The 25916-nt window shown below is 36.9% G+C and overlaps 1 protein-coding gene across 2 annotated transcripts; it reads left to right on the top strand.

Annotated features, from left to right (window-relative positions):
* Positions 1-1538: 1538 nt before the first annotated feature.
* OTUD6B (OTU deubiquitinase 6B) lies at positions 1539-25916 on the top strand. Of its 2 annotated transcripts, none has more exons than XM_043971173.1 (7): positions 1539-1918; positions 2537-2691; positions 6481-6561; positions 8283-8595; positions 17814-17872; positions 22737-22843; positions 23844-25916. In XM_043971173.1, exons 1-7 carry the CDS (start codon positions 1819-1821, stop codon positions 23926-23928), a joined length of 900 nt encoding a protein of 299 aa, XP_043827108.1. In that variant the 5' UTR covers positions 1539-1818; the 3' UTR covers positions 23929-25916. The 2 variants fall into 2 exon arrangements, with proteins under 2 accessions (XP_043827108.1, XP_043827098.1); XM_043971163.1 differs by having other exon boundaries at positions 1545-1918; positions 17811-17872.

Here is a 25916-nt window from a genome sequence, read left to right as displayed (position 1 = left end):
ATGCCAGACAAGTAAAGTCTTCATGCCGTGATGGAAATAGCCAGCCCCAGATCCCAAACCCAAGAACCTTTGAAATAGCAATGCTTCCAGCCCATAGTCCACAACCATCAAGCTGGGCAACAACCCCTGTGGGTGCAGGCTAACACCTGTTTCTCCAAGTCCTACAGCCATATCTTTTGTACACCCCTCCCCGACCCCCCCCCCCCCCAAGAAAGTTCTTGTCACCATACATTGAATCAACATCAGTAACTGATATGATTTTTATCAGTGGAAATGACATTAAAGAAGAGGCATTACCATCTGCTATGCCAGCTGCACCCTAGGGACCATGGGATTTTTCCATCTGACTTGCAGCTGAAATCTTCCATGTGTTCTCTTTCCATTAGAATATGAGCTCCTTGAAAGGATTGTTATACTTTGTTACATGTATCCTAAGTACAAGGTACTGTGCTTTGCACACAGTAAATGCTTAATAAATGTTTTATCCATTCATTCATAGAATAAAATAGCAACATTGTAAAACGCAGGAAAATAGAAACTAAGAAAGAATAAAGATGAAACTAAATGGTTAACGTTTAATAAATAATAGCATAAACTTTTTTTACTCTCACTAAATATGTGTAGAGATCACTTGAGCAGTAGTATTTTAGTAAATTTTTATACCAGTAACAAAAAATTAAAATAATTTGTCATCTTTTTCTCTTTCTTTCTTTTTTCTTTTGCGGGGCAATGAGGGTTAAGTGACTTGCCCAGGGTCACACACCTAGTAAGTGTCAAGTGTCTGAGGACGAGTTTGAACTCAGGTCCTCCTGAATCCAGGACCAGTGCTTTATCCACTGCGCCACCTAGCTGCCCCTTTTCTTACCCTTGCTTAATGTCTATTTTGGTGGTTTACAATGTGTGAGTATACGTATATAATTTGTAAACAAAAACACTGGGGATTTGAGCTTACAATGGATGCATGATTTTAAAAGTTCAATAAAGTATCAAATTATGGGGACTCCTCATCAACCTATTTTTTTTAAAAGGTATCCTTCATAATTTGATAAAATCCTATCATATTTAATTAAAATGTGTTGAGAACTAAAACAGGTCCCGGTGTCTGGGGGAGCCAGCAGGAACAGACTGAAAACTTTTAGCAGTTTTACTTAAAACCCGGACGTGCTTAATTGTTCCTTTCAAAGTGGCAAGGGGTGCGGGGTGGAATTCTTCCAAGTCCACCTGAGACCACAAGTTGGAGGAGGCGAGGGCTATAATGGAAAGCACGTGCTAAATAAAAATCAATAAATAGGCTGACGTTCAAGCCTGGCCACCCAATAGCTCTGCGGCTTTGAGTACCTAGACTCCTTTCTCTGAACTCAGTTTTTCACAACTGTAAAGAAGAGGATAGAGCATGAACACCAACACTCCCCGCAGGCTGGGAGGTACGGAGAGGAGGGACGACGACGACGCTCTCCGTGACGTCATCTCGTAGAGGCTCGCGCGTACCAATGCGTGCTGGGCCCGCCCCTAGCCGAGGTCGGCTCTTCCCTCCAACCGACCACAGTCTCTTCTCTGAGGCTGCGCACGCACAATCCTGGGACACCCCTCCCCAGCCTTGGCGCGCGCAATGAAGGCTTCAGACTGCGACTCACGCCCTCTCCTGCCTCGATTTGGCATCCTTCTAGGTAATGGCCATTAGTTGTACGAAACTCGATTGTGTCTCGGGTCAGGGGCGGGGCTACGTCCCGGCCGTGTCCAATGGGGCCTGGGGTCAGAGGTGAGGGGTGAAGGGGCGAAGACTGGAAAGTGCCGGCTCTGCCGCGCCTCGCGGTCGTCATGGAGTCAGTCACTGCTGAGGAGCTGCCTGAAGAGGAGGAGGAGGAAGAGCAAGAGCAGTTGTTAAAACGGCATCGGAAGGAGAAGAAGGAGCTGCAGGGTGAGCTGGCGATCTGGCCAGGGCCGGACAAGGGATGGGGAGGCTTCTCAGCCGCCCCCATCTTCCCTCACCTCCTTCCCTCCTGCCCTGGGACGGAGTGCGGTGCTGAGCCAGCTCTCCAAGGAAGCCTCAAGGCCTGGCCGGAGCATCTTTCTTTCCTTCTTCCTCTTCTCTCTCCCCCCCCCCTCCCCCAGACAGCCTCCCTTCCCCCAATAAAAACCCGATTCGGAGGACCTTTCTTAGTTACTAGCCATAGCATGTTAGGCTTGGGAGGGCGTTGGAATCCAGGAAAGGATCTGGTCCAATCATCTCATTTCACAGAGCAGGACTGCTTCTGGTTCTCTGGTTAGTGAATTCTGTCTTTCTCACCAACCGCCGAGACATTTGCAGAAGAATTAAGACGGAAGGAAAGATAGAGGTTAAGTATTCCAGTCTCCTACCTCCATCACTTTCCACTTTAGGGAACTGAGGCCCACGGGGATAAAAGTGCTTTGCAGCAAGATATTAACATATCTCCTAAGTATCCACTGAGTGTTCTTGCTTCTACAAGTTGTTCCATTCCCTTCTCTACTTTTCTCTTCCTGGGACTCTAATTAACCACCATTGGTGTCTCTTCAGCCAAAATTCAAAGTATGAAAAATGCTGTTCCCAAGAATGACAAAAAGAGGAGGAAACAATTGATTGAAGATGTTGCTAAATTGGAAGGAGAAATGGAACAGAGACACAGAGAAGAACTGGAGCATTTGAAGCAGACTTCACATGCAAAGAATAAGGTGTGTGACCACATAGCCCATCCGACTTTGTTTACAGCTTTTCTTTAGGAACTCTGTATTTTGGTCTTATTTTTTAATGTCATTGTAGAGTATATGGTGAAAAAAGGCATAGAGATAGCAAAAACACCAGCAAGCCAATACGTGTGTTACAGTTGTCATCATTAAAAACAGCAAACATTGATTAAGCACCTACACATGTAAGGCACTGTTCTAGACACTAACAAACATCGTCCTTGTCCTCAAAGAATATAGGATCTAATGATAACCTAACTTTAATATTAATCACACTTTAGGGTTTGCAAAGTACTTTGCATTTGTTATGTGGTGAGGCTCATAACAATCTTGTGAAAATATACGTTTTACTGATAAAGAAACTGAAGCTGAGAGAAGTTAAGTAATTCCTCTGGGATCACACTGCTAGGAAGCTCTCCGATGCAGGATTCAAACTAAACTCTTCCTGACTCTAAGGCTGGCCCCCTACCACTGTGCCATCTAGCTAGCTCTAATTTATGTTTGAATACTTAACAGTTCTGTAGTGGTACCATACTTTCTTTGATGTGTGGAAACTTAAGCAAAGATTTCTGTTTTTAAGAAACTTGGCTCTTAATATGGATACAGTGAAGAAGATAAAAATTAGATCAGCAGAAGGGTTTTTAAATAGTACGTTAGTGTTGTCAACATCCCTATCTGTCAACCTCTTTCTAATACAATCTAGCATCAAAAGCATTTAAAGAAAACAATAACAACATAATTTAGAAATGTTGTGCATTTTTTTTTAAGTGAGGCAATTGGGGTTAAGTGACTTGCCCAGGGTCACACAGCTATTAAGTGTTAAGTGTCTGAGGTCTGATTTGAACTCAGGTACTCCTGACTCCAGGGCCAGTGCTCTATCCACTGCTTCACCTAACTGCCCCAATGTTGTGCATTTTTAAGCTGTCATTACTGTTTTCATTCTTAACAGTCTCCTACCCATGCTACTCTTTTATTATTATTATTATTATTTTTGAGGCAATTGGGGTTAAGTGACTTGCCTAGGGTCACACAGCTAGTAAGTGTCAAGTGTCTGAGGCCGGATTTGAACTCAGGTCCTCCTGACTCCAGGGCCGGTGCTCTATCCACTGTGCCACCTAGCTGCCCCTACCCATGCTACTCTTGCAGTACTAAAGTATGCATTCAACAGTTGAATGCCTATTCTGTGCAAGGCATTTGGTCTTTGTTGTAGGAGATAGAAAGAAGAATAAGACATGATTCCTACCATTATAGAATGTGAAGAATGAAGGGTAATTTCTGCCATTATGCAATTTACAACCTAGTAAGACATATTCAGAAAACTTTAATATAAGGGTATAATGTTAAAGAGCAGTAAGAGAGGTTAAAAAGTGAGATTTTAACTCGGGAGAAAAGAGTCTTGGGGTAGTTCTCTTGGTATGACAACAGTCATCTACAGTGGGCCTTGGTACTTAATGGAGTGATACATTGCCAACCTTTCTTTTTTGGGTACTGCTTTTATCATCAGCTGATTCTTGCTGTCAGTTTTTCCAGTTAATTTCAAAAAGTCAGGTATGGATGTTAAAATGTATATTTCTGAAACTGTACATCTGACTTTAACTGGCTTTTAGAAGGGAGTCAAATTGCTTTGGTAAGTTTTAGCTATAGTGTTTTAATTCTGGGCTTAAATCTAATTCTGACTGTCTGATTCTGACTTTCTTGGTAGGTCTTTTCTACCAACTGCTCCCCAGTTTCTTTTCTTTCCTCTGTAGTCCATTTTTTTGTACTCTTCTGCCATCTTAGTTTCCCAAATGTGGATTTTTGATGATTATCTCTTTCACTGGTTAGTGGCTTCCTCTTGTTTATAGTATCACATTTAAACACTTTCTTATACCATTAAAGGATCTTTACTACCATTTTAACTTTCCAGCCTTCTCACTCTCACCCTCTTTCATATTATATTCCAGCTAAACTAAAATTATTCTGGCCTGCTTATGTTTTTGCTGTCTGCCATTCCTGGACATACCTTGTCACTTTTCCCTTCCTATTAAGATCCTTTTAGACCTTTTAATGCCTAGTTACTCTGTTCTTGAAAACACCCCTTATTTTCTCCATTTCTGGAAACTATGTCTCACTTCGCTAGCCCATGCATTTAGAACTTTCTATTTGTCTCTGATTTGTCTACATCTATAAAATTGTAACCTTAAGGGTATGTACCATATTTTATTTAAGTATCCCTAGCATCTAGCCAGAGTGCCCGTAATATTAAGGAGTAATAATAACAAAAACTGTGGTCTAGTTTTGTTAGGCTATAGTCTCTTATTCATTTAACTAGTTTATATAGATCCTTCTATGAGGAGGGTACTGTGCCAGGCATAAATGGGGCATACAAAGACATGGACTTATCCCTGTCTTCATAGAATTTGCTGTGTAGTAGGAAAGGTAAGCCATGTACAAATATCTACCCTTCCACTCACTTCCTTTTTCTAAAAGTCAGTTGTGATGCTTGTGATTTTGCCTAAGTTTTTTTAAAATGCTGCTGGAAAAGTTTTCTTTGTGGTCCTTCCCTGACCCCTTGTGTCTTAGCAGCATTTTATAGGTAGAGGAAGGTAGTTTGGGAAAGCTTAGAGAGCACGTTTAGAAATAGACTCTTGTGTTTTCTCCTTTTCCTTGATTCTTTGTCTTCCTTTAGAAGATGATCAAAACAGGTTCAAATGGTGAAATAAGTAAACTTAAAGTTGTGGGTTGGAATTCAAACCTTTAAAAGGAAAAGGTTGTTCAGGGGTAATCTTTGGTAATAGAAGTAGTCTTGGTTTTTCTAGACCGAATTTTCTTAAACTATGGGTCTCAAACCCATATGAGTTTGCATAACTGAATGTGGGGTCACAAAAAACTTGACAACTGTAAAAGATTATGTATACTTATTTTATATACCTATATACCTGGGGTCATAAAAAAGTTTCTCGTGTGAAAAGGGGTTGCAAGTGGAAAAAGTTGTAAGAAGCCCTGTTTTAGATCACCTTAACCCCAAGTATATTTTGGAGCAGAGATCAGCAAACTAATACAAGCCAAGAATGGTTTTTATATTTTCAAATAAAATCTTACTACATTCAAAAAATGTAAAAAACATTCTTACTTGCAAAAAACAGACTATGAGCTAGATTTGGCCCACAATCCATAGTTTGCAGACCTTCTGTTTTAGAACAATTAAATGATGGCTCTTCAGATAATTTCATCAGAGCTTTCTCCAGTCAGTGTCACGCATCTCTTTTGGCAAGCAAGAAATCTCTACCACCAAGCAAAGAAGGCTAAGATGTAGTTTGTCAGAACATTATGGTTGCACTGTCTTACAGAAATACTAAAATCTTAGTATATAAAATTTGGGGGCATTTTTTGGGAAAGGGTAAATGGATAGTATTCAATACTAGATGTTTGTATTAAATATGTAATATATAGTTATCAATGAAAACTGTGTTCTAGCTGTATGTATCTTTTTTCACTTTGGTATAGATTATAAAAACTTGATGAATTGAGCCTGATTGCTACAATTTTATGATTTTTTTTAGATTTACAAACTGAGGCAATTCAGCTGTTTGGGAGTCAAATAAAGTTCCTAGGAGTTCTTATGCAACTGAGATGTAAAAATCACTATCATAACATTTGGTGCTTTTTTTCAAATTAAAGCTGTGATTTGCTAGCTTCTCTTTTTAAAAATAATGCTTAAGAACAATTTGTTAGAGTATTATTTTTAATCTCTTAATAATTTTCCATAACCTATGACTGTTTTTGTTTTTTCATTAGATAGACTCTGTTGTTGTTAACATTGCAAGTTTGGATATTGAAAATCAGCAGCCTCGGATATCAAAAGCACAGAAGAGGCGGGTATGAATCAAATTATCAAGTATTAAATGCCTACCGTGTTCAACAAGGAAATATTGTTTTTATTCTCAAAGTACTGAAGTTTGATTGCAGATTCAACTGTTTTATCTATATGATAGTTAAGAAAACATTACTCAAGGGAATAACTAGGGAATGGTTGAAGGCAGTATACAAATGGGAGATTGTGTGGTGCAAACTTAAGTGCTCTAGGACCTCAGATATGAGATGGATCATTGAGGGGATGCACTCGAGGGTTTTGGTTTGTTTTTTTTTTTGGTGAGGCAATTGGGGTTAAGTGACTTAACCAGGGTCACACAGCTAGTAAGTGTAAAGTGGCACTCGAGTTTTTAAATGAAAAAACATGAGGAATACTAAGAAGGAAAAATAGCAGGGACAGAAACAGAAGCATAAATGAGCATGATATATTTTGGATACAGCAAAATAACTGGAAAAGTAGTAAAAGATACGGTTGGACAGTTATGAGGGGGTGTTTAGACTTTTTCCAGTCTTGCTTTTTGTACTATTTTTAGTATAGAGTCATTTCTTCATGAACATTACAAGTGGCATACTGTTGAGGACTTTGTCAGAAATAGCTAAAATTTACCCATGTAAATTAAAATTTTATTCCTGCATGAATTTTTATGAGTAGATTTCTTCTAGTAGCATTCAGGAGGTTCATCCTCAGAGCTGGAGGTAGAGTTGAACTTTTGACAAATATGTCATTAACAAATATTTATGTTGTAGTTTTATAGTTTTCAAAGTACTTGCTCATATATTTATTTCATTTTAGCTCCTTACCTCTTTTTTTTTTTGAGAAGTTGATATTCTCTATTTTACTAATGAGGAAACTGAGACTTATGGTAAATGAAGAGTCATGTCTTATAATTGATAGAACTAGAATTCTAATCTAGTTCTTCTAACTTCAAAGTCTGTTTCTTTTCCTACAAATTTAGTTCAGTGCTTAGGAGAATTCCCATTTCCCCCTTACAACTTTTTTATTTCAAAAGAGATCATTTATATTAGGGAAATTCCACTGTTCTTCAATTAATTGACTTGAAAGTTATACTGCCCTATTCTGTTTTTCTCCATGTGTTTATTTTGATTGAAAGGCATAATTATTCTTTACCTTACCCCCCCCCCACCCTCTCCCAGATTTTAAAATCTTTTAAATGAACAGCTAAACAAATAGTTAAATTTGTATAATTTAATTTTACTTCACATTCTTTGAAAAATTTTGGGGCATACCAAACAATATATGGATATTTTAATTTTTGAATATTAGATAAACAAGATATAAATGCTGCTTTGATTGGATATATCACTAGGCAAGAGGAATGTTTGCACCATTAAGATCTTAGCACATTGTGGTCTTGTGATTTGAAGCAGAGAGTCAGGAGTCGTAGATTAGCCTAAGGCTTGGATCCAACACTACTACACTCATTGTTGATTGGGAACAGGTCATGAGACCATCAGTACTTTGAAATCTGTCAATGAAAAGCAGTCTGATTACTGACAGGCTTAACAAGAATTTTTTAAAAAGGATTTGAGTTGGACTACATGGTCTGTAAAGGTTCCTTTCAACCATAAAATTCTATAACTTTACAAGAGCTTCAGATTTTTTGGACTGTTACAGCAAATAGAGGCTTATACATTTCTCATTATAAATAATAACTCCCTAAATAATTGAGAGTTGGTATTACTTTTTTCCCCTTACCATTCCTTAGGAGAAGAAAGCTGCATTGGAGAAGGAAAGAGAAGAGAGGATAGCAGAAGCTGAAATTGAAAACTTATCTGGAGCCCGGCATCTAGAAAATCAGAAACTTGCACACATTTTGGCAGTTAGACATTTAGAGATTAAACAGATTCCATCAGATGGCCACTGTATGTATCGAGCTATTGAAGACCAGCTGAAGGAACAGGAATGCCCCCTGACTGTAGCCACCTTAAGAAGTCAAACTGCTGAATATATGCAAAACCATGTAGAAGACTTCCTGCCATTTTTAACGAATCCTAATACAGGAGATATATATACTACAGGTAAACATTTTAGTATAATTTGCATTCTCAATTGTGCTTTCTCTTTAAACTAAGTATTGTCAAAAAGATTTTATCTTTATTTTATACTCTCAAATTTATCCCTATGGGAAAAATCATTATAACTAAATGTTATAATGTTTAAAGATTTACTTCTTATATGTAGTACATGATTATAGGTATTAGTAGGTGTTGCATTGTTAAAATAATTCTTTCAAGTGGTTAGGTGTTAAAAAGATAAAATAAATTAAACATTTTTTGTTGGGATGAAATAGGAATAGAATTAATCACCATTGGAATGACTTATAGGCTACCACCTATGTGCTAGGATTTGGATCTATATGCTGGTGGGGCCCTAAAACACAAGAATATAGTCTCTTTAAAAGCTGTTGAAAGAAACCCATGCTGATGATTATATCTTCAATTTTTGATGCATGTGAAAAAAAAGACAAATCGTAAATCTCCTTCCACTAAATGTCTTTGTTTCCTTTGACCCATGTGTTTAAGGAGCACAGATTTAGTTTTAGTCTTAAGCAAAAAAAGATTATTAGGAAAATAAATATACAGATTAATCAACATTCTAAAACCAGACATCAGTACTTAAAATCGTTTGCACTACCATTTGTATCCATTTTCTTTGAAAATCAAGAATTAAGTATATACATAAGGTCAAAACTTAAAGGATTTTCATGCTTCTTAATACATTCTTAGCATGTTTCTATCCTACAATGGATAAAGACAAGACCTCTATTTTATAAGTTAGTCAGTTTTGTTATTGGACCATGCCACCCCAAACTGTTTCAGTTCCATAGACATTAAGTACCTGCTATGTTCAAGATATGATATGAAGTGCTTGAGATAAGAAAAATTAAACAGTTCCTTCCCTGATTTGACTGGAAGGAAACAACATTTATATAGGTAAGTGATACAAAGTAATTTTACATAAGGGCAGCTAAATGGTGCAGATTCATCTTCCTAAGTTCAAATTTGGCCTCAGACACTTAGTGTGTCACTTAACCCTATTTGCCTCAGTTTCCTCATCTATAAAATGAACTGGAGAAGGAAATGGCAAACCACTTCAGTATCATTACCAGGAAAACCCCAAATGGGGTCATGAAGAGTCAGACAGGACCGAAAAATGACTAAACAAAGAGGATTAGAGTACTATTTATTGGGGAATCAGGGAAGGCCTTATATTGGAGGTGACACATGAGCTGTTCTTTGAAGGTAGTTGTGGATTTTAAGTGGTAGAGTTGAGGAGGGTGTTACCCAGAAGCAGATATGCAAGGGCCTCTGCTACAAAGTTATGGAGCAGGAGATGGACTCTTGTATGCAGGGAACAACTAGAAAGCCACTTTGAATACAAATTGCACAAGGGGAATGATATTAAGTAAGAAAAGAAATATCGTGGGCAGTTATATTGTGGAGGGTTTTGAATGGTATTTTATCTTGGATCCAATAAGGCATCACTGGTTTTTGAGTATCCTTGAGGAAAATTATTTTGGCATAGACATGAGGAGTGGCACCAAGATAGAGACTGATGGCTGGGAGAAGTATTAGGAGGATATTATAATAGACCTGGAGAAAGGTGCTTAAGACAGTAACCATGAGAGTAGAGAGAAGACATACAGCATATACAGAGAACAGTATTGTCAGGGGAAAAATCATGGTGGGGGTTCTTAGGTATTCCTCTGTAAAGAATTACACTCTCACACACAGTCCAGTTAGAATTAAAATGGTCTTTTATTGGGCACTAGAGAAAGTGACCTAAAGGAAAAGTCAAAGAAAAAAAAGTCCTTAACCTCAAGGGGAGGAGATGGCTTAGAAACCTCTTCCTCAGTGAACAGAAGGAAGGCAAAAGCTTTTATAGAGGATAGGTGGGATGACCACCTGAAGATGGAAAGTTTCTTTTGGGGGTGATAAAGTCAAAGAGAGGTTAGGACGGCTGCTTGGGGTTGGATGTAGTGCTGATAAAAGAAGACAGAAGATGGGACTACCTATGTCTTTCTTCTGCCATGGATATTGATCTTTGGATTAAAAAGGACAAAAAAAATAATCATTAGTGAATTTGTATTTAAAGTAAATGAGATATTAAGAGAGCTCCTAACTGCCTTAAATGGATTCATATTACCTGCCTCAAACAAATTACATCCTCAGGTACTGAAAGAACTGGCAGATGCAATTGTTGAGCCACTGATTGTGGAGAATAAGAGTTACTGCAGAACTGGAAAAAAGAGCATATCCTGATTTTTCAAAAAGAAAAGAGTAGCCTGCAAAATGTAGGTCAGTGAGCATTACTTTGATTCCTAGCAAAAATATAAAATACCTTATAAGGAGATAGCGAGTATCTAAAAAAATGTTGGTAGTCATCAAAAAGATCCAGAATGGCTGTATCAAGATTGGTTATAGTCATTAGGCTGTGAGCTACTTAAGAACTAGGATTGTCTTTTTCCTTTCTTTGTCTCCCCAGTGCTTAGCACAGTGTAGCCCATAGGATGCCCTTAAGAAATGAATGGTTACACCCAAAGAATAGTTAGTTAGCAATGGTTTATGGTCATGTTGGAAGTAGATTTCTGGCCCCTATGTCTTCACAGATGTAATGCTTTTCTTACTTGCATATGTGGCACAAATCTATGAGGGATTGTTAACATAAATAACAATAAGGATGCAAAAATCATCTTGGCAGGTTAGATCATAAGGTCACATATGATAAGGTAACATTTAATACAGTTGTCTGTAAAATCTTTTTTATAACTTTTTTTTTTTGAGGCAATTGGGGTTAAGTGACTTGCCCAGGGTCACACAGCTAGTAAGTGTTAAGTGTCTGAGGCCGGATTTGAACTCAGTTCCTCCTGAATCCATAGACGGTGCTCTATCCACTATGCCACCTAGCTGCCCCTATGCCACCTAGCTGCCCCTGTAAAATCTTAAAAATATAAAGTTGATTTTTTTGAATCTCTAAGATGGAGGAGGTAGAACTAGATAGCATTTTCTTTGACAAAAGAGGATCTATGAAGGTTTTAAGTGGACTGTAAGTTTAAAATAATTCACTAGGTACAATGCTGCAGCCCAAAAAACAAAACAAAACAAACTTAATGTAATAATGGGCTAAATTAAGGAAAGATACAGTGTCCAAAATGAGGGAAGTATAATAAGTAGTCCCACTATTTTTGGACCCAGTTGGACAGATCTCATCCTTATTATCATCTAGTTAGCTTTTGCTGTTCTATGATTACTAAAGAGGCATTGAGACATGATTAGTAATGCTGAATCATCTAGAAGTGATAGGTCCATAGTTTATCACCTTAAATTTTTTTTGAAAAATTAATGGAACTGGAGACACTTTTTCTCCCTGTAGTCATCATAGTCTGATAATAAAACTTGGGAAACTGAAAAAAGAAAAAAAATTAATGGAACTTCTATCATGAAATAAGTAGAACCATGAGAATTTATTCTAATCCCTTGTGAAATCATGTCAGAAAACTTTTCTTTTAAAATAATTTCTTGAATATCAGTGATAATTGGAGTGGATGATTCATTTGATTGTTTTTGTTAAATACATAACAATTAGAGATATTTCCTGATTTGTTAGAGTAAAATATCAGTTATCTATCACTTTAGCTATTAGCAAACTTGCAGAATCATTGTGTTGGCACATAGGAAAACCCAGAAGCTCCAAGCAGAAGTCACGAAAGGACTAATATTCAGTAATAGCTATGAACAGTTTTCAGAGAGATTTGTAAAAGTATATGCAATCATCTGCAAGATTAATACATCACTAATAAATAAAATGTAAATTAAAACAATTTTGAAGGTTTCCTTCACACTCAGCAAATTGATACAGTTGACAGAAGATGGAAATAGTCAACATTGGAGGGGCTGAATGAAGGTTAAACACACTAAATAACACTACTGAAGAAGTTGTGAATTTGGTCCAATCATTTAGAAAACAGATTAGAATTATGTGAGAAAAATTACTCAGTTATTCATGATCATATTGTATTTATATATTCTTATGGCACTAAATAATGTATACTTGAAATAACTAGTCTTGACCGCAAGCAGAGATGAAAAAAATGCACCTTTTTTCAAAGGAGAGTAGGAGACCTTGTATACAAAGTGTGCAACACTGGCAGATACAGTTGTTTTGTTGGTTTGTTAGTTTCATTTTCATTTAGCTCCAACAGAATTAGCATCACTAAGGCTAATAAATAGCCACACACCTTTTGTAGACAAAATAAAAATTGTCTTGGCACTATCATAATTTATTTTTCAAGTATACATATGCAGATATTACAGAGATGAACAAAAGACATTCTTATGGATTAAAAATGATTTATTGATGCTTTTTAAAAAACATTGTCATTTCCCAGTTGCTCTTCTGCTTCTTAGTCTAACTCTCACAACAAATACATACAAAACAAATGAACATATTAACATCTCTGAGAAAAGAGGGGTTAGGAACAGCCATTGTGGAGATTGAGATGGATTCAAATGAGAGGAATAAAAGGGTTATCATTCAGCACTGTGGGCTCCTTTGAGTTAAGATTAAAAAAAATTCTTCGAGTACTCAGCCTTATTTCATTCTTCCAACAGGATTCTGTAGCTGAAGAGCTTGATTGGCAGAAATTACCCTTAGGTTAGCATAGAGAAAATGGTGAAAGGCTAAACCTAGATTTAAAGCTGGAAGGATCCTTAAGGGGTCATCACTTGAGAATTCTTTTTGCCTAAGAAATTTTCACCCCCTGGGGGGTATATGTAGGTAATATAAAATAGGCATGCATAACCATTTACTGTTGCCAAAGTTTTTTGTGACCCCCCCCTCCCCCACATAAACATTCAGTTACATGATCCCATATGGGGTCTCAACCCAGTTGAAGAAGCTTTGATCTAGACCAGTGCTATAATTTTCTTGATCATCCTCACACTCATGGCCGAAGATTGAATCCGAGGTCTTCCAAATCCACTGATCTTTTCACTGAACCTTACTGCTAAAAGGACAAGGGATTAAAAACTGAATTATAGGACTAAAGAAGTTGACTACAAGGATAAGACTGGATAGTGAGAAAGGGGGTGCTGGAACAGGATTGACTGATAGAGGAAAGAAAAAAAAATAAGATAGAATGAGAATTAAAATAGGTATGGAAGGAGTAAGGAAAGATAAATTGTGGGGGCAGGGGGCAGCTAGGTGGTGCAGTGGACAAAGCAAGGGCTCTGGATTCAGGAGGACCTGAGTTCAAATCCTGCCTCAGGCACTTGACACTTACTAGCTGTGTGACCCTGGGCAAGTCACTTAACCCTCATTGCCCTGCCCCCCCCCCCAAAAAAAAAGATAAATTGTGGTCAGAAATGGAAATTTCAGAATTCAGAATTTTGCAGGTAGAATAGGAACACTTGTGAGTGGTGGTGAAGTCTAGAATAAGATAATAGAAATTGAGGTGTTCAAAGCACTGTAAACACAGGGTGCTATAAAGGTCAGCAACGTGTATTTAAAATTCACTGAATATGATAGCAGTGGCATAGGTATTTTTGTTCAGTCGTTTTCAGTTGTGTCCACCTCTTTGTGACCCCTTTTGGGGTTTTCTTGGTGAAGAGAGTGGAGTGCTCTGCCATTTCTTCTCTAGCTCATTTTACAGATGTGTCAAGGGCTACATTAAGTACTGGGGATACAAAGAAAAGGCAGAATAGATTTTGCCCTCTAGAAGCTTAAATTGTACTGGAGTTGCAATATTCAATTACATACATACACATGCTTTCATAGGGTAAGTGAAGGGTAATCTCAGAGAGAAAGCATTAGCAGTGGAGGAAACCATGGTTAAGGGCATAAAGGAGGAGGAGGCAGTAGTAAAGTTAACTGAAGGAAAGGTTCTAGAGATAGGAGAAAAACTGGATCGAGTTTCTTGGAATTTAAGAGACTTGTTATCAAGAAAATGGGTCATGCTGTCATACACTGATGTGATTAGCACTGTGACATAAATGAATAGATAAGCACCATATCCTATAGGTCCTGAGGATACAAATACAAAAGCAAAGACTTACCTTGCCTAATGGCAGCTTATTCTTTGATAGAGCTTTTGAAGCCAAGAAAAGCAACTTAATTGTTGGGGAAGTTGTACAGGATTCCCCTTTGAGGATAAATTAGATTTGATAATAACTTAAATCCTTGTGATTCTATAATGTTCACCTCCATGGGCTGTGGAACCCTTTCCTTGGGTGGAACTGTCACTGCTAGCAAAGAGGTAGGTAAATACTTCAAAGGTGGAGAGAAGAGAGGCCATGAAGTAGGTGAACATTGTTTCTGGTGAAAGGATCTAGACAGGTGCTTGCTCTGCCTATTCGCCTACTATGATATCTGGCGCTGATTGATTTTACATTTGGACCTGTGATGCACCTGGCTCTAGATTTTAACAAACCACATTTTAACAGGCCTTTACTGTATTTTCTGGAAAGGAGTTATAGGGCTCAAAGAGAATATTAAAGGAGGGAGTGAACGCACACTGCCTATTTCTGTAGGAGTTTACTCGAGGACGAGGATGTCTAGGAAGGTCTGTGGTAGAGGCGAGGTTCCTAATGACCAAATCTGAAGAAACAAAGCACATATGATTCAGATAGTTTGTCTTGGGACCTGGGCAGTAAGAGAGGACGTGTAGCTAGATTGTTCTCACGTGAGGACAAGTTTAACAGAAATTGGGCAACTTCACTAGAAATTGTGAGTGCCCCAGCTGAAGAACCTGTACTCCACAGCTCAGCTACAGTGAGTTCAGCTAGAGAGTCAAAAGGGAAATAAATGCACGAAGGTTTAAACTGGAATACTATCACGTTGCCATTCAAAACAGCTAATTCATCCTAGAAAGTTCTCTGTAAAACATCTCTGGTGGCTTGGTGCTTCTCTCCCACTCCCATGTCTGTCCTCGACTGCCTTGCCCACTGTTTAGTAACTTACAGTCCTTCACGATCTGGTCCATTCCATCCCTTTTTTTGTTCTCTTCTATTTATTTTTGATTTTACTTGATTACTTCAAGACTCAGTTCATAGCTCACCTTCTGTAGTAGGCTTGTGGAAGGCCCTAATAGAGCAAGAATTGGATGCTGACTAGTTTTCATTGCTGATTTACTCCTCAAAGCTTTACGGTCTGACATTTGTTCTCATCATCATACTTAAGCCCTTCTCTCTCAGGTAATGACGTCCTTAGTGTCCAATCTAGTGCTGCTCTTCCCCTGTAGATCTTCTTTACCTCTTTCTGCAGCATTTGACACCATGGTTCACTTCCACTTTTTTGATACCACAGTGTCTCTTAGCTTCCATGAAACTCAATTCATAGTTTTTCTCCTACCTCTTTGACTTCTTCTTTTCTGTTAACTTAGTACCTCCTTTTTTGTTTTCCTTTATGCCTTTAAAAATGCTTATACCTCAGAATTCCATTCTTGCACTTTTTAATCTTTGTGATACTATCCATTCTTGTGGCTTTATGTTTCTTGTTTCTACAGCTAACATCCATATGTATAGCTCCAAACCAATCTCTTTCCAGAAGCTCTCATTGTGTTTTCACCTGTCCACTGGACTGTTTCACCTAAGTGATACCTCAAACTGAACATGTCAGAAATCATCATTCTACCCCCTTCTAACCCTACTCTCTCTCTGATTCTCCTCCCCTCCAAAAAAGACAAACCTTGGGCGCCGCTAGGTGGCGCAGTGGATAAAGCACCAGCCCTGGATTCAGGAAGACCTGAGTTCAAATCCGGCCTCAGACACTTGATACTTACTAGCTGTGTGACCCTGGGCAAGTCACTTAACCCCCATTGCCCCGCAAAAAAAAAAAAAAAAAAGACAAACCTCACCCAAAAAATTTCCTTTATCTCTTTTGATGGCACTACCATCCATCCTCCCAGTCACCAACACCTGTAATGTCAGTTATCTTTGATTCTTTACTCTCCCTCCCCCACATCATCAATACCCTTCTTGTTCTAAGTGATTTCTCTTCAACCAGTCAACTAACAAGCATTTGTTAAGTGCATATGTATACAACAAATGAGATAATCCCTACTCTCGTGGAGCTCTCATATCTCTTCTATCCTTCATTCTCAGTGTAACCAGTTCTTATTTCACACCTTTAATTTTTATAGTAGGATTATAGGATCTCAAACTGGAAGGGATCTTTGATCATTCTGTCCAACCCCCTGATTTTATAATCAAGAAAGCTGAAGCCTAGAGAAGTAAAAATTACTTATCCTCCAGCAAGTAATAATTAGCAACATTTGTAATTCAAACATAGGTCACACTCCAAATTGAGCCCTCTTTGCACTATATTATTATTATTATGCTTATTAGGGTGATTATAGACCACCAAACTGGTCTTCCTGCTTCCTATTTGAACCCATCCTTCACATCATTTCCCAGAGTACTTTTCTTTAACACACTGCTCTAATTGTGTTTGTATTTTTTCATAAACTTTTGGTGGCTCCCCATTACCTATCAAATAAAGTGCAAACTTATATTCCTGGTATTTATTTGATACTACAAGTCTTCATATAGTTTGTATTCCAGATAAACTGAACTATTCTCTGGGGAAGCAAAGTAGTGTAGAGGCACAAGTACTAGTTTTAGAACCAGTCACAGGATTTGGCTTCAAATGCCACTCTGATAACTTACTACTTGTGTGACCTTGGGCAAAAAGTCTCTTAACCATCTTAGACCTTACTTTTCCTCCTCTGAAATGAGGATATTGGAGTAGATGACCTCTGAGATGCTTTCTAGCACTAAATCAATGATTCTGTGTTCTGTTGTTCTGCCACCTAACATTCCTGCTACTTTTCATTGCCTTTACTTAAGCTTCCCTTTGTGCCTCCTTTACTTTTCCCAGTAACCTCCAGCTGTTGAAGCTTCATCTTGCAAGGTTCAACCTCCTCTAGGAAGTCTTCCCTGACATCCTGTCCTCAAGTAAAATCAATCTCTACCTCATATTTTCATAGCACTTCGGCTCTCTTTTGCATTTGTTTCATTTACCATGTGTGGTGTATCTTGCCTTTCATTGGATTGTAAGATCTTTGAGAGTAGGGTTTTGTTATGCCTCTTGGTTTCTATTTTTGTATCTTCAGTGCCTAGCATAGTGCCTTGAACATAGACTCTTAACAAATATACCTTCGAATGGAATTGAATCTTTTAACATTTAGGAAAATTATAAAGTTATATGCTCTGACCAGTTTTATTCTTTTTTACAGAAGAGTTTGGAAAGTACTGTGATGATATAGTAAACACAGCTGCATGGGGAGGTCAGCTTGAGGTAAGTCTGATTATTCACAGTGGTTGCTTATGGTAGATCTGTTAAATGATTTTAAAATCCAATCATTTGTTTTTAGACATGCTGTTCAAACTGTCCCAATTCCACTTTTTAAAAATTCACTTAAAAAAAATTCACTTTTCCTCAAATAAGTGATATTCTTTTACTGTACCATCCTAGTAGAGAAAGACTGATGTTTTTATGCCTTTGATTAAAGTATGTATCTTGGGGGAGGATTAAATAAGGTTTCATTATAAATAATACAATGGAAGATCATCATATCTAGTTTTGACAATATATTTGGCATCCTTGAGTAACAGAAGTACAGAGTTTATTTAATTATATGGATATCTACCCTTCTGGCCAATCCAGTTGTAATAACTATCGGTAAAAGACACCTCCATTACAATAAGTAGCAGAAACAGATTTTTTACAGAAATTACAAATAAAATTCCACTTCACCAAAACTTATGTTACAAAGGGATTTCAGAACCCCAGCTGTGATAGCTCACTTGCATATTTGACTTAACATAATTGAAGTAGAATGAGAGAATTAGGTCAGTCCCTTGGGATGAGTTGTAACAGGTTTTTACCTGTAGTTGTTTATTTTAATGCTAACTTCCAGCATCACATAAAAGCATAATTGACCAAATGATTGATAACTTTAAATGCCATTTGAACATGCATATATATCTTTCATATTTCTTCCTGTTTTCATTGTAAAAACATGTTTGAAGAAGATGTGAATTTAGTGGTTCTTGTGAGCCACCAGAGGGAGCTGAATCCATTAGTTTAGTAGACTTCTTCATCCCTGTTTATAGACCACTAATATTACTGGAAATTTAATTGTTCTCAACTCACCAGGGGTTTTTTAGAACAGTGAATGCTATAAGAATACATTAGGATTAACTGGAATGCTTGAATTTGTCCTTAAGGATTTGAAAATGAGACACTTACCGGATAATAGGATTTCTTGCTCCAAAGGACTAGGACAAGAGATAATCTTATCCACCCTCCACATGGCCTCTCTGGGCTTCCATTTCATTAAGGTACTTGTCTAAGGTCACGCAGTTAATAGGAGGCGTATTTGACATTTGAACCCAGGCAGTCTGACTCCAAATTTAGTTTTCTTTTCATTGCACTTAAGGGGATTCCTCATTAGAGATGACATATTCAAAGGACACATTAGGACATTTCATCATAAGTTTAAGCAACTTTTTTAGTGGTTAGCCTGTTGGCAGAAGTTTTTAGTTATAATAAAGATTATTTTACTTTTCTGACCTCAGTTTCCTAATTTGTAAAAATCATTATACTTAACCACCCTCTGAGATTAATCAAATGAGATAGTTTGTGAGTAAATGTCACCTAATAAACTCCAGTTAGGGGAGGGGTGGGGAGAGAGCTAGGTGCTACAGTGGAGAGTGTTTGGCTTGGAATCAGAAAGACTAATCTCCTGAGTTCAAATCTGACCTTAGACACTTTTTTAGCTGTGTGACTCTGAGCAAGTCATTTAACCCCATTTGCCTCAATTACTCATCTGTAAAATGAGCTGGAAACAAAAAAATGGCAAATCACTAGTATTTTTGCCAAGAAAAACCCCAAATGGTCACAAAGCATCAAAAAAGACTATAAAATGACTAAACAAACAAAAAACTCCACTGACTCCTTATTAACTTTAGGATCCATCATAAACTCCTTTCTTTAGCATTTAAAGCTCTTGATAACCTGATCCTTTGTTATTTTTCCAATCTTTTGACACATTCTCCCTTCCATGAACTCTGTGGTTTAGTCAGTTACATTGACCAGCTTGCTTTTCTCCCATCTCCTTACCTTTGCACTGTCTGATTCCCATACCTGAAATGTTCTCCCTCCTAACCTCTGCCTCATAGAACCCTTATCTTTGTTTAAGACTCAGTTCAAGCACCACCTACAGGAAGCCTTTCCTGGTATCTCTTAGGTTCTAGTGCTTTTCCTTCTAAGACTACCTCATATCTATATCTTATATGTAGCAATCTATATTTATTTGTCTCCTCCATTAGAATGTAAACTCTGTGAGGGCATAGACTGTTTTTTTTGTATTCACAGTACTTATTCAAAAGTCTTTATTATGTGCCAGGCATTATGCTGTGCACTGGAGATACAAGGAAAGGCAAAAATGGTACGTGCTTTCAGGGAGCTCACAGACTACTGGGGAAGACAACATGAAGACAGCTGAATACAAACAAGATATATACAGATTAAATTGGAAATAATCTTAGAGAGGAGGGATTGATTTTAAAGAGGAGTGGGAAAGGTTTCTTGAAAGAGGGCAGGACTTTAGCTGAGACTTAAAGGAAGGTAGGAGAGGGAGGTATGAGGAGGGAGAGAGCTGCAGACATGGAGCACAGACAGAAATGCATGGTATCTAGAAATGGAATATCTTGTACAAGAACAGTGAGGAGGCACTGGATTGTAAAGGACATGAAGGGGAATAAGAAGACTAGAAAAGTAAGCAGTAGCCAGATTATAAAGGGCTTGAAGAGCCATTTTATGTTTTATCTTGTAAGTAATGGAGAGCACTGGAATTTACTGAATAAGGGGGTGACATGGTCAGATCTGCACATTAAGATCACTTTGGTAACTGAGTGGTAGATGAACAGGAGTTGGTGCAGGACACATAGTAAGCACTTAAAAAATAATAACGTGCATTTATATAGGACTTTAAGGACATGTATTATCTCATTTGATCATCACGACAACCCCAGGAGGGAGGTACTATTATTATCCCCATTTTACAGATGAGGAAACTGAGGTTAAGAGAAATTAAGGGACTTGGCCAGAGTCATAATTGCTGCTGCTGAAGCAGAACTTGAACTCAGGTCTTCCTGACTCACAAGTCCAGCACTCTGGATGCCTCTAATAATACATGTTTGTTGATTGATTAATTGGTATTTTTCATCATTCCATTTGACATGATAACCCAAAAGGCTTACTTGTGTAATTTTGCATTTAAAAAATTTATAAAAGCAGATTTCAGTTTATTGAAATTTTAGTGTGGCTGTAACTTTCCTAATGGGCTTGTGCCATCTTAGCAGTGTTGAAAAGGTTTATTTTTCACCTTGCCTTTTAAAAAAAAGTCATTTTACTATATAATCCCCCATCAAAGTGATAGCACTGGGAGGCTCAGAAAAGCTTTTGTTACTGGACCAAACCTCTTTCCCTAAGGCTGATTTTAATTCTTCTGGGACCAAACAATAGGCTAGGCCTGGTATAAGTCTGGACCAGAGTTGTTCTTCCTTTAAAGAGAGATATCATTAGAGGGCTTTTAAAAATGGGGGAAAGTAAAATAAAACGAAGTGAGGTACAAAAGCAAAGGTTCTAAATGTAGGAAGCTCTTCCAGTTTAACCCATGCTGACTTTGCTCAAGTTCAGCAAAGGAAAATTTAATCTTCCCTATAGTCGATGTTGTGTTCTAAAGTATAGATTCTAGCCAGTATAGACAAGATGATGGGTTCTTAACCTGGGGTCTGTGAACACACACACATACAGAAACACAAACACAAACACATACATACATACATACATACATACATACATACATACACTTATTATTTCAATAGAATTTATTTCTTTTATAATCCTGTGCATCTTAAGCATTTGAAAACATTTTGAGAGGGGTTTCACCTGACTTCCAAAGGGGTCTGTGACACAAAAAAGGTTAAGAATCCTTAGCATTGATTTAGCTTCTTTACCTCTAGCTACTAGTACAGAAGCCTGACCCAGGCCCAGCCCACATTGGTCTAAAATTTGGACCATTTTAAAGCCTGGAACCTTCCTTTCATTTGGGGTTTTCTCTCTTTAAAAGTTTGAAATTTTGTACGCTAACCCTTACTAGATTCCCATTTGAGTTGGCTTTCACAGAGTGAGGTGGTACTTTATTGGAATACTATTTTGCAGTTTTATAATATAAGCAGAGGCTGACTGACCATTTGTTGGGTATGTTACAGAAGGACTTTTTGTTTTGTTTTGTTTTGTTTTGTTTTAGTGAGGCAATTGGGGTTAAGTGACTTGCCCAGGGTCACACAGCTAGTAAGTGTTAAGTGTCTGAGGCTGGATTTGAACTCAGGTCCTTCTGACTCCAGGGCCGGTACTCTATCTACTGCGCCACCTAGCTGCCCTTAGGACTTCTTTTTGTATATGAACTGGACTAGATGTCTGTTCAGGTCCCTTCAACTCTTAAAATTTGGCATTATGTAGTAATTTTAATACTTTAAAAATATGATCTTAACAAAAACAATAATAACAAAGGAATCATTTTGTCACAAACTTACTATGTCATTTCCCATATCCACCCCACTGACCACCCTGCCTCCCCCCCCCCCCCAAAAAAAAAAGGGCTTCTTCAGAGGAATATTCTACATAGGAAAGTGTAGGCTTAAACATAGTCCAATGAGTAATATAATTTTTCCTTCTCTATTAAATGTACTTCTAGAGTTCTGGCTAAGAGCTCACAAATGGGTCATGCTTCAGAATAGATATACAATTGATTAACCTATTTTAGGGGGAAAGAGGTTTCAATATGTGGATCCAGGAAACTAGAAATATATTTCTTTTGTATCCTGAAGGCTGCTCACCACTCTCTATAATTTTTATCAGGCTTTAAGCCCTGATTATTATAAGATTTTTGGCGGTACATATCAAGCCTGGTGCATTTAATGTTCCTAGCAATGCTTAGCAAGAATACCTTGCATAGTTGGTTTTCACTCTTTGTTAAATTTTCATTTTTTCTCCATTTTTCCCTTAACAACCTACTTTAATGTTGTGTGGTAATGAATAAGCTCAGAATTTCCATTTTTCTTACTAATACATTTTTTTTCTTTCTTTAAAGCTAAGGGCTCTGTCTCACATTTTACAAACACCAATAGAAGTAATACAAGCAGATTCTCCTCCAATTGTAGTTGGTGAAGAATATTCAAACAAACCATTAATACTTGTGTAAGTATCCAGATACTTTTACCCAGCTTAGCTTATATTTAGTAATAGAAAATGTTTAGAATGTAGAATGGTAAATATTTTGTTTGTTGACAGATAAAAAAATCATACTTAAGTTGAGCAGCATTTTAACATGACTTATGTTGGAAGATGACTATAGAACCCAAAGATTGTACCAAAATGTATATCTTGGATAATTAATTATTTGAACCCTTATTTATTCTTACATTTGAATCAGAAATAATGCCATTTCTAAAGAGCTTAGTGCTTTAGGACTTAAGTTTTGTTTTGTTTTGTTTTTTTATAATATCTGATTCAATTTATTTATTTATGTTTTGGGGGTGAGGCAATTGGGATTAAGTGACTTGCCCAGGGTCACACAGCTAGTAAGTGTCAAGTGTCTGAGGCCGGATTTGAACTCAGGTACTCTTGAATCCAGGGCCAGTGCTCTATCCACTGCGCCACCTAGCTGCCCCAGGACTTAAGTTTTAAAGTGGTAGTGTATATGTTACCAGATGAATTATTCAGAGTTCATTACTTTAGATGTATTTGTGTACATATTTTTAAAAGACATAGTATTTTTTTTTTGTAAATAACATGGAAAATTTGATAAGTAGTTTATTATTAGCATTAGGTTAGGAGCAAGATAAGTTACATCTGTCATTGAAGAAGGGAATTGTTTCTTTCTCAGATTTAGATAAGAAGAACGCCAAATGTTTTTGGCATTCTTTATATCATTGTTTCTTCTCTTCCCAGCACTCCCACCACATATATTTTGTTTGTAAAATTAACCAGTAGACTGAATTAGTAAAGTGTATCCTGCTTTTTATATCAGGGAGTTGGTTGATTCTTTAGCAGTTAATTGACTGAATTACCTTGTGGATTAAATGGTACTATAATGAACACTTAGTTCTTGATTTCTGCATTAGAAACCATTGGCATGTCTACTCTTTACTTACACCAAAATTTAATAATAGTAATCTTTCTCTTTTTTCCCCCCCAGATATATGAGACATGCCTATGGCTTAGGAGAGCATTATAATTCTGTGAAACAACTGATGGACACAGCTACTGAAAATGGTAGCTAATTTATACAGCTTGTACAATTATATATTGTTCTGTGCAGCACGACAGTCTGGGCATTCATATCAACACCTGGATTGTTCCAAAGGGAATTGAATCTGTTCTTTTTTCCTTCACCTCCTCTTTGTCCTCCTCTTCTCTTTTCTCTTCCTCTCACTCCTCCTTCTTCCTCTTTATTTTCTTGCAAGGCTACTAATGGATTTTGAACAAAAAACAGTAATAAACTCTAACTAGTCTCCACTTAGTGGCATTTTTAAAACTTGTTTTGGTTGCATCATGCGAGAGCAACATAGGCAGAGCAGGTTTAGGACAAAGCCTCCAAATATTGCTATTTATTATATCCTAAAATAGATTTCCTCTAACCTCTACTGGTATACATTTTAAATGGTTGAGTAATTAAAAATTCCATAGTATTTATGCAGGTGCAAATCCACTTGGTTAAGATAAGTGGATGAGGCCATCAAGGACACCTAACAATTTATGCCTAAAGTATGACACTTGATTTTTTTTAATGTATGTAATTCCTGAGTTTTTTTTTCCTCCCCAAGTAAGCTTTTAGATTTATGCATCTTAATTCACTAGATATTTATTGCTATTTTTAAAAGTTTAGACTCTGGAATTAATACTATACTTTTGTGATTATCTCAAAAACTTCAGATTATCCACATGATTTATATTGCTTTACCCTTTAATGTTCAGCTGCTATCACAGCTGACTCCCTAACTTCCTTCCTCCATAACTCCTCAGTTTGGTTTGCTTTTTCTGCAAAAAATACAGCTTCTTTTCCCCATACTTGCTTGTATCTCATCATTCTACCCAGTTGTTTCTCTAGGGAAATATTGACTGCTTCTTAGGTCTCATGATCAAAATGTCTGAATTCAACCATGCTTACATCCATATTTTCGTTTTGCCTTTTTTAAGCTTCCTGCTTTTCTTAGTCATAGGGTTAAAAAAAAAAAAGCCCTAGTTATTTGTTAACATTTTACTGTATTCTGTTAACTTTCCATTAATTGAACATTTGAAAATTGGTTATAATTCAGTTATGGGTAAAATGTAATGTCAATCGTTGGGAGCCCAAAACCATATTAATATACAATATGTTCAGGTGTAAAAGATGGATCTCTCTTTTCCCAGAGTGCAACATGCATAAGAGTATCCATACTTAGATGGTTCTCCTAAGTCCTCTATGTAAATGCATGTGATTTGCTATACTAAAAGGCAAGTGCAAATAACTTTTGTTTTATATTTGTTTTTTTTGAAAAATGAGTACAAATATAATATCAGCATCATGTTAATAATCTTTGTGTATATTTGCCCAATATACAGAACTTTTTTGTAGATAAGTAAAGTTTATATGATTTAAATTAAATGCTTTTTGGGTAAAAAATATACAAAAGAATGGGATTCTAAAGTATTAATGCTTTTGACCTATTTTCTAAGTAATCTCTAACTTTTAAGCAGTAATATTCTATAAATTTGATATTATGAAACATGACAGGCAAAGTAGGTTATCCAAATAGTGTTAAAAGCAGTTTTTCATTTGGTAGCTATCATATTTTTATCATGAACTGAATGTCTTGTTCATGAGATTTTTAAAAAGACATGAACAAGAAGATTTCTATTGGGAGTTTTTTTTTAATAGAATTTGTATTCTTATTCAACATTACTTACCATCATTTAAGTATTAACCTAAAATCAAAGTTTAAATAATGACAGATGTTAAGTGCAGCATATGCTAATTTAGGTTTTTGTATAATATAAAACCTGGTCTAATAGGAGCTTCATAGGGTTTCCTTTGTCCTTAACTTGGAGCAAAAAGGGATATGTCAGAGTTCTGGAATATGTCTTTGTCCAAGTATTTTATTGACTTTATTATGTTTACAACTTGTATAAAGCAGAAGAATGTGTTTAATTATTGTGAGCAATATAGTTTTGCTCATTATCTGAGGCTTGCCAAAAGAATAATAAAAGATGAATGAATCAAATAAAACTT

The sequence above is a fragment of the Dromiciops gliroides genome, chromosome 1 (genome assembly GCF_019393635.1).
Source record: "Dromiciops gliroides isolate mDroGli1 chromosome 1, mDroGli1.pri, whole genome shotgun sequence".
NCBI classification, from domain to species: Eukaryota; Metazoa; Chordata; class Mammalia; order Microbiotheria; family Microbiotheriidae; genus Dromiciops; species Dromiciops gliroides.
This window is presented reverse-complemented; position numbering and strand designations above follow the sequence as displayed.

Bases quoted from the DNA above. Each gene is read 5' to 3' on its own strand.
- OTUD6B (XM_043971163.1), top strand. From the start codon at position 1,819: ATGGAGTCAGTCACTGCTGAGGAGCTGCCTGAAGAGGAGGAGGAGGAA. The intron at 8,596-17,810 runs GTAAACATTTTA...TCTTTTTTACAG, and splicing joins AGGAGATATATATACTACAG to AAGAGTTTGGAAAGTACTGT. The intron at 17,873-22,736 runs GTAAGTCTGATT...CTTTCTTTAAAG, and splicing joins CATGGGGAGGTCAGCTTGAG to CTAAGGGCTCTGTCTCACAT.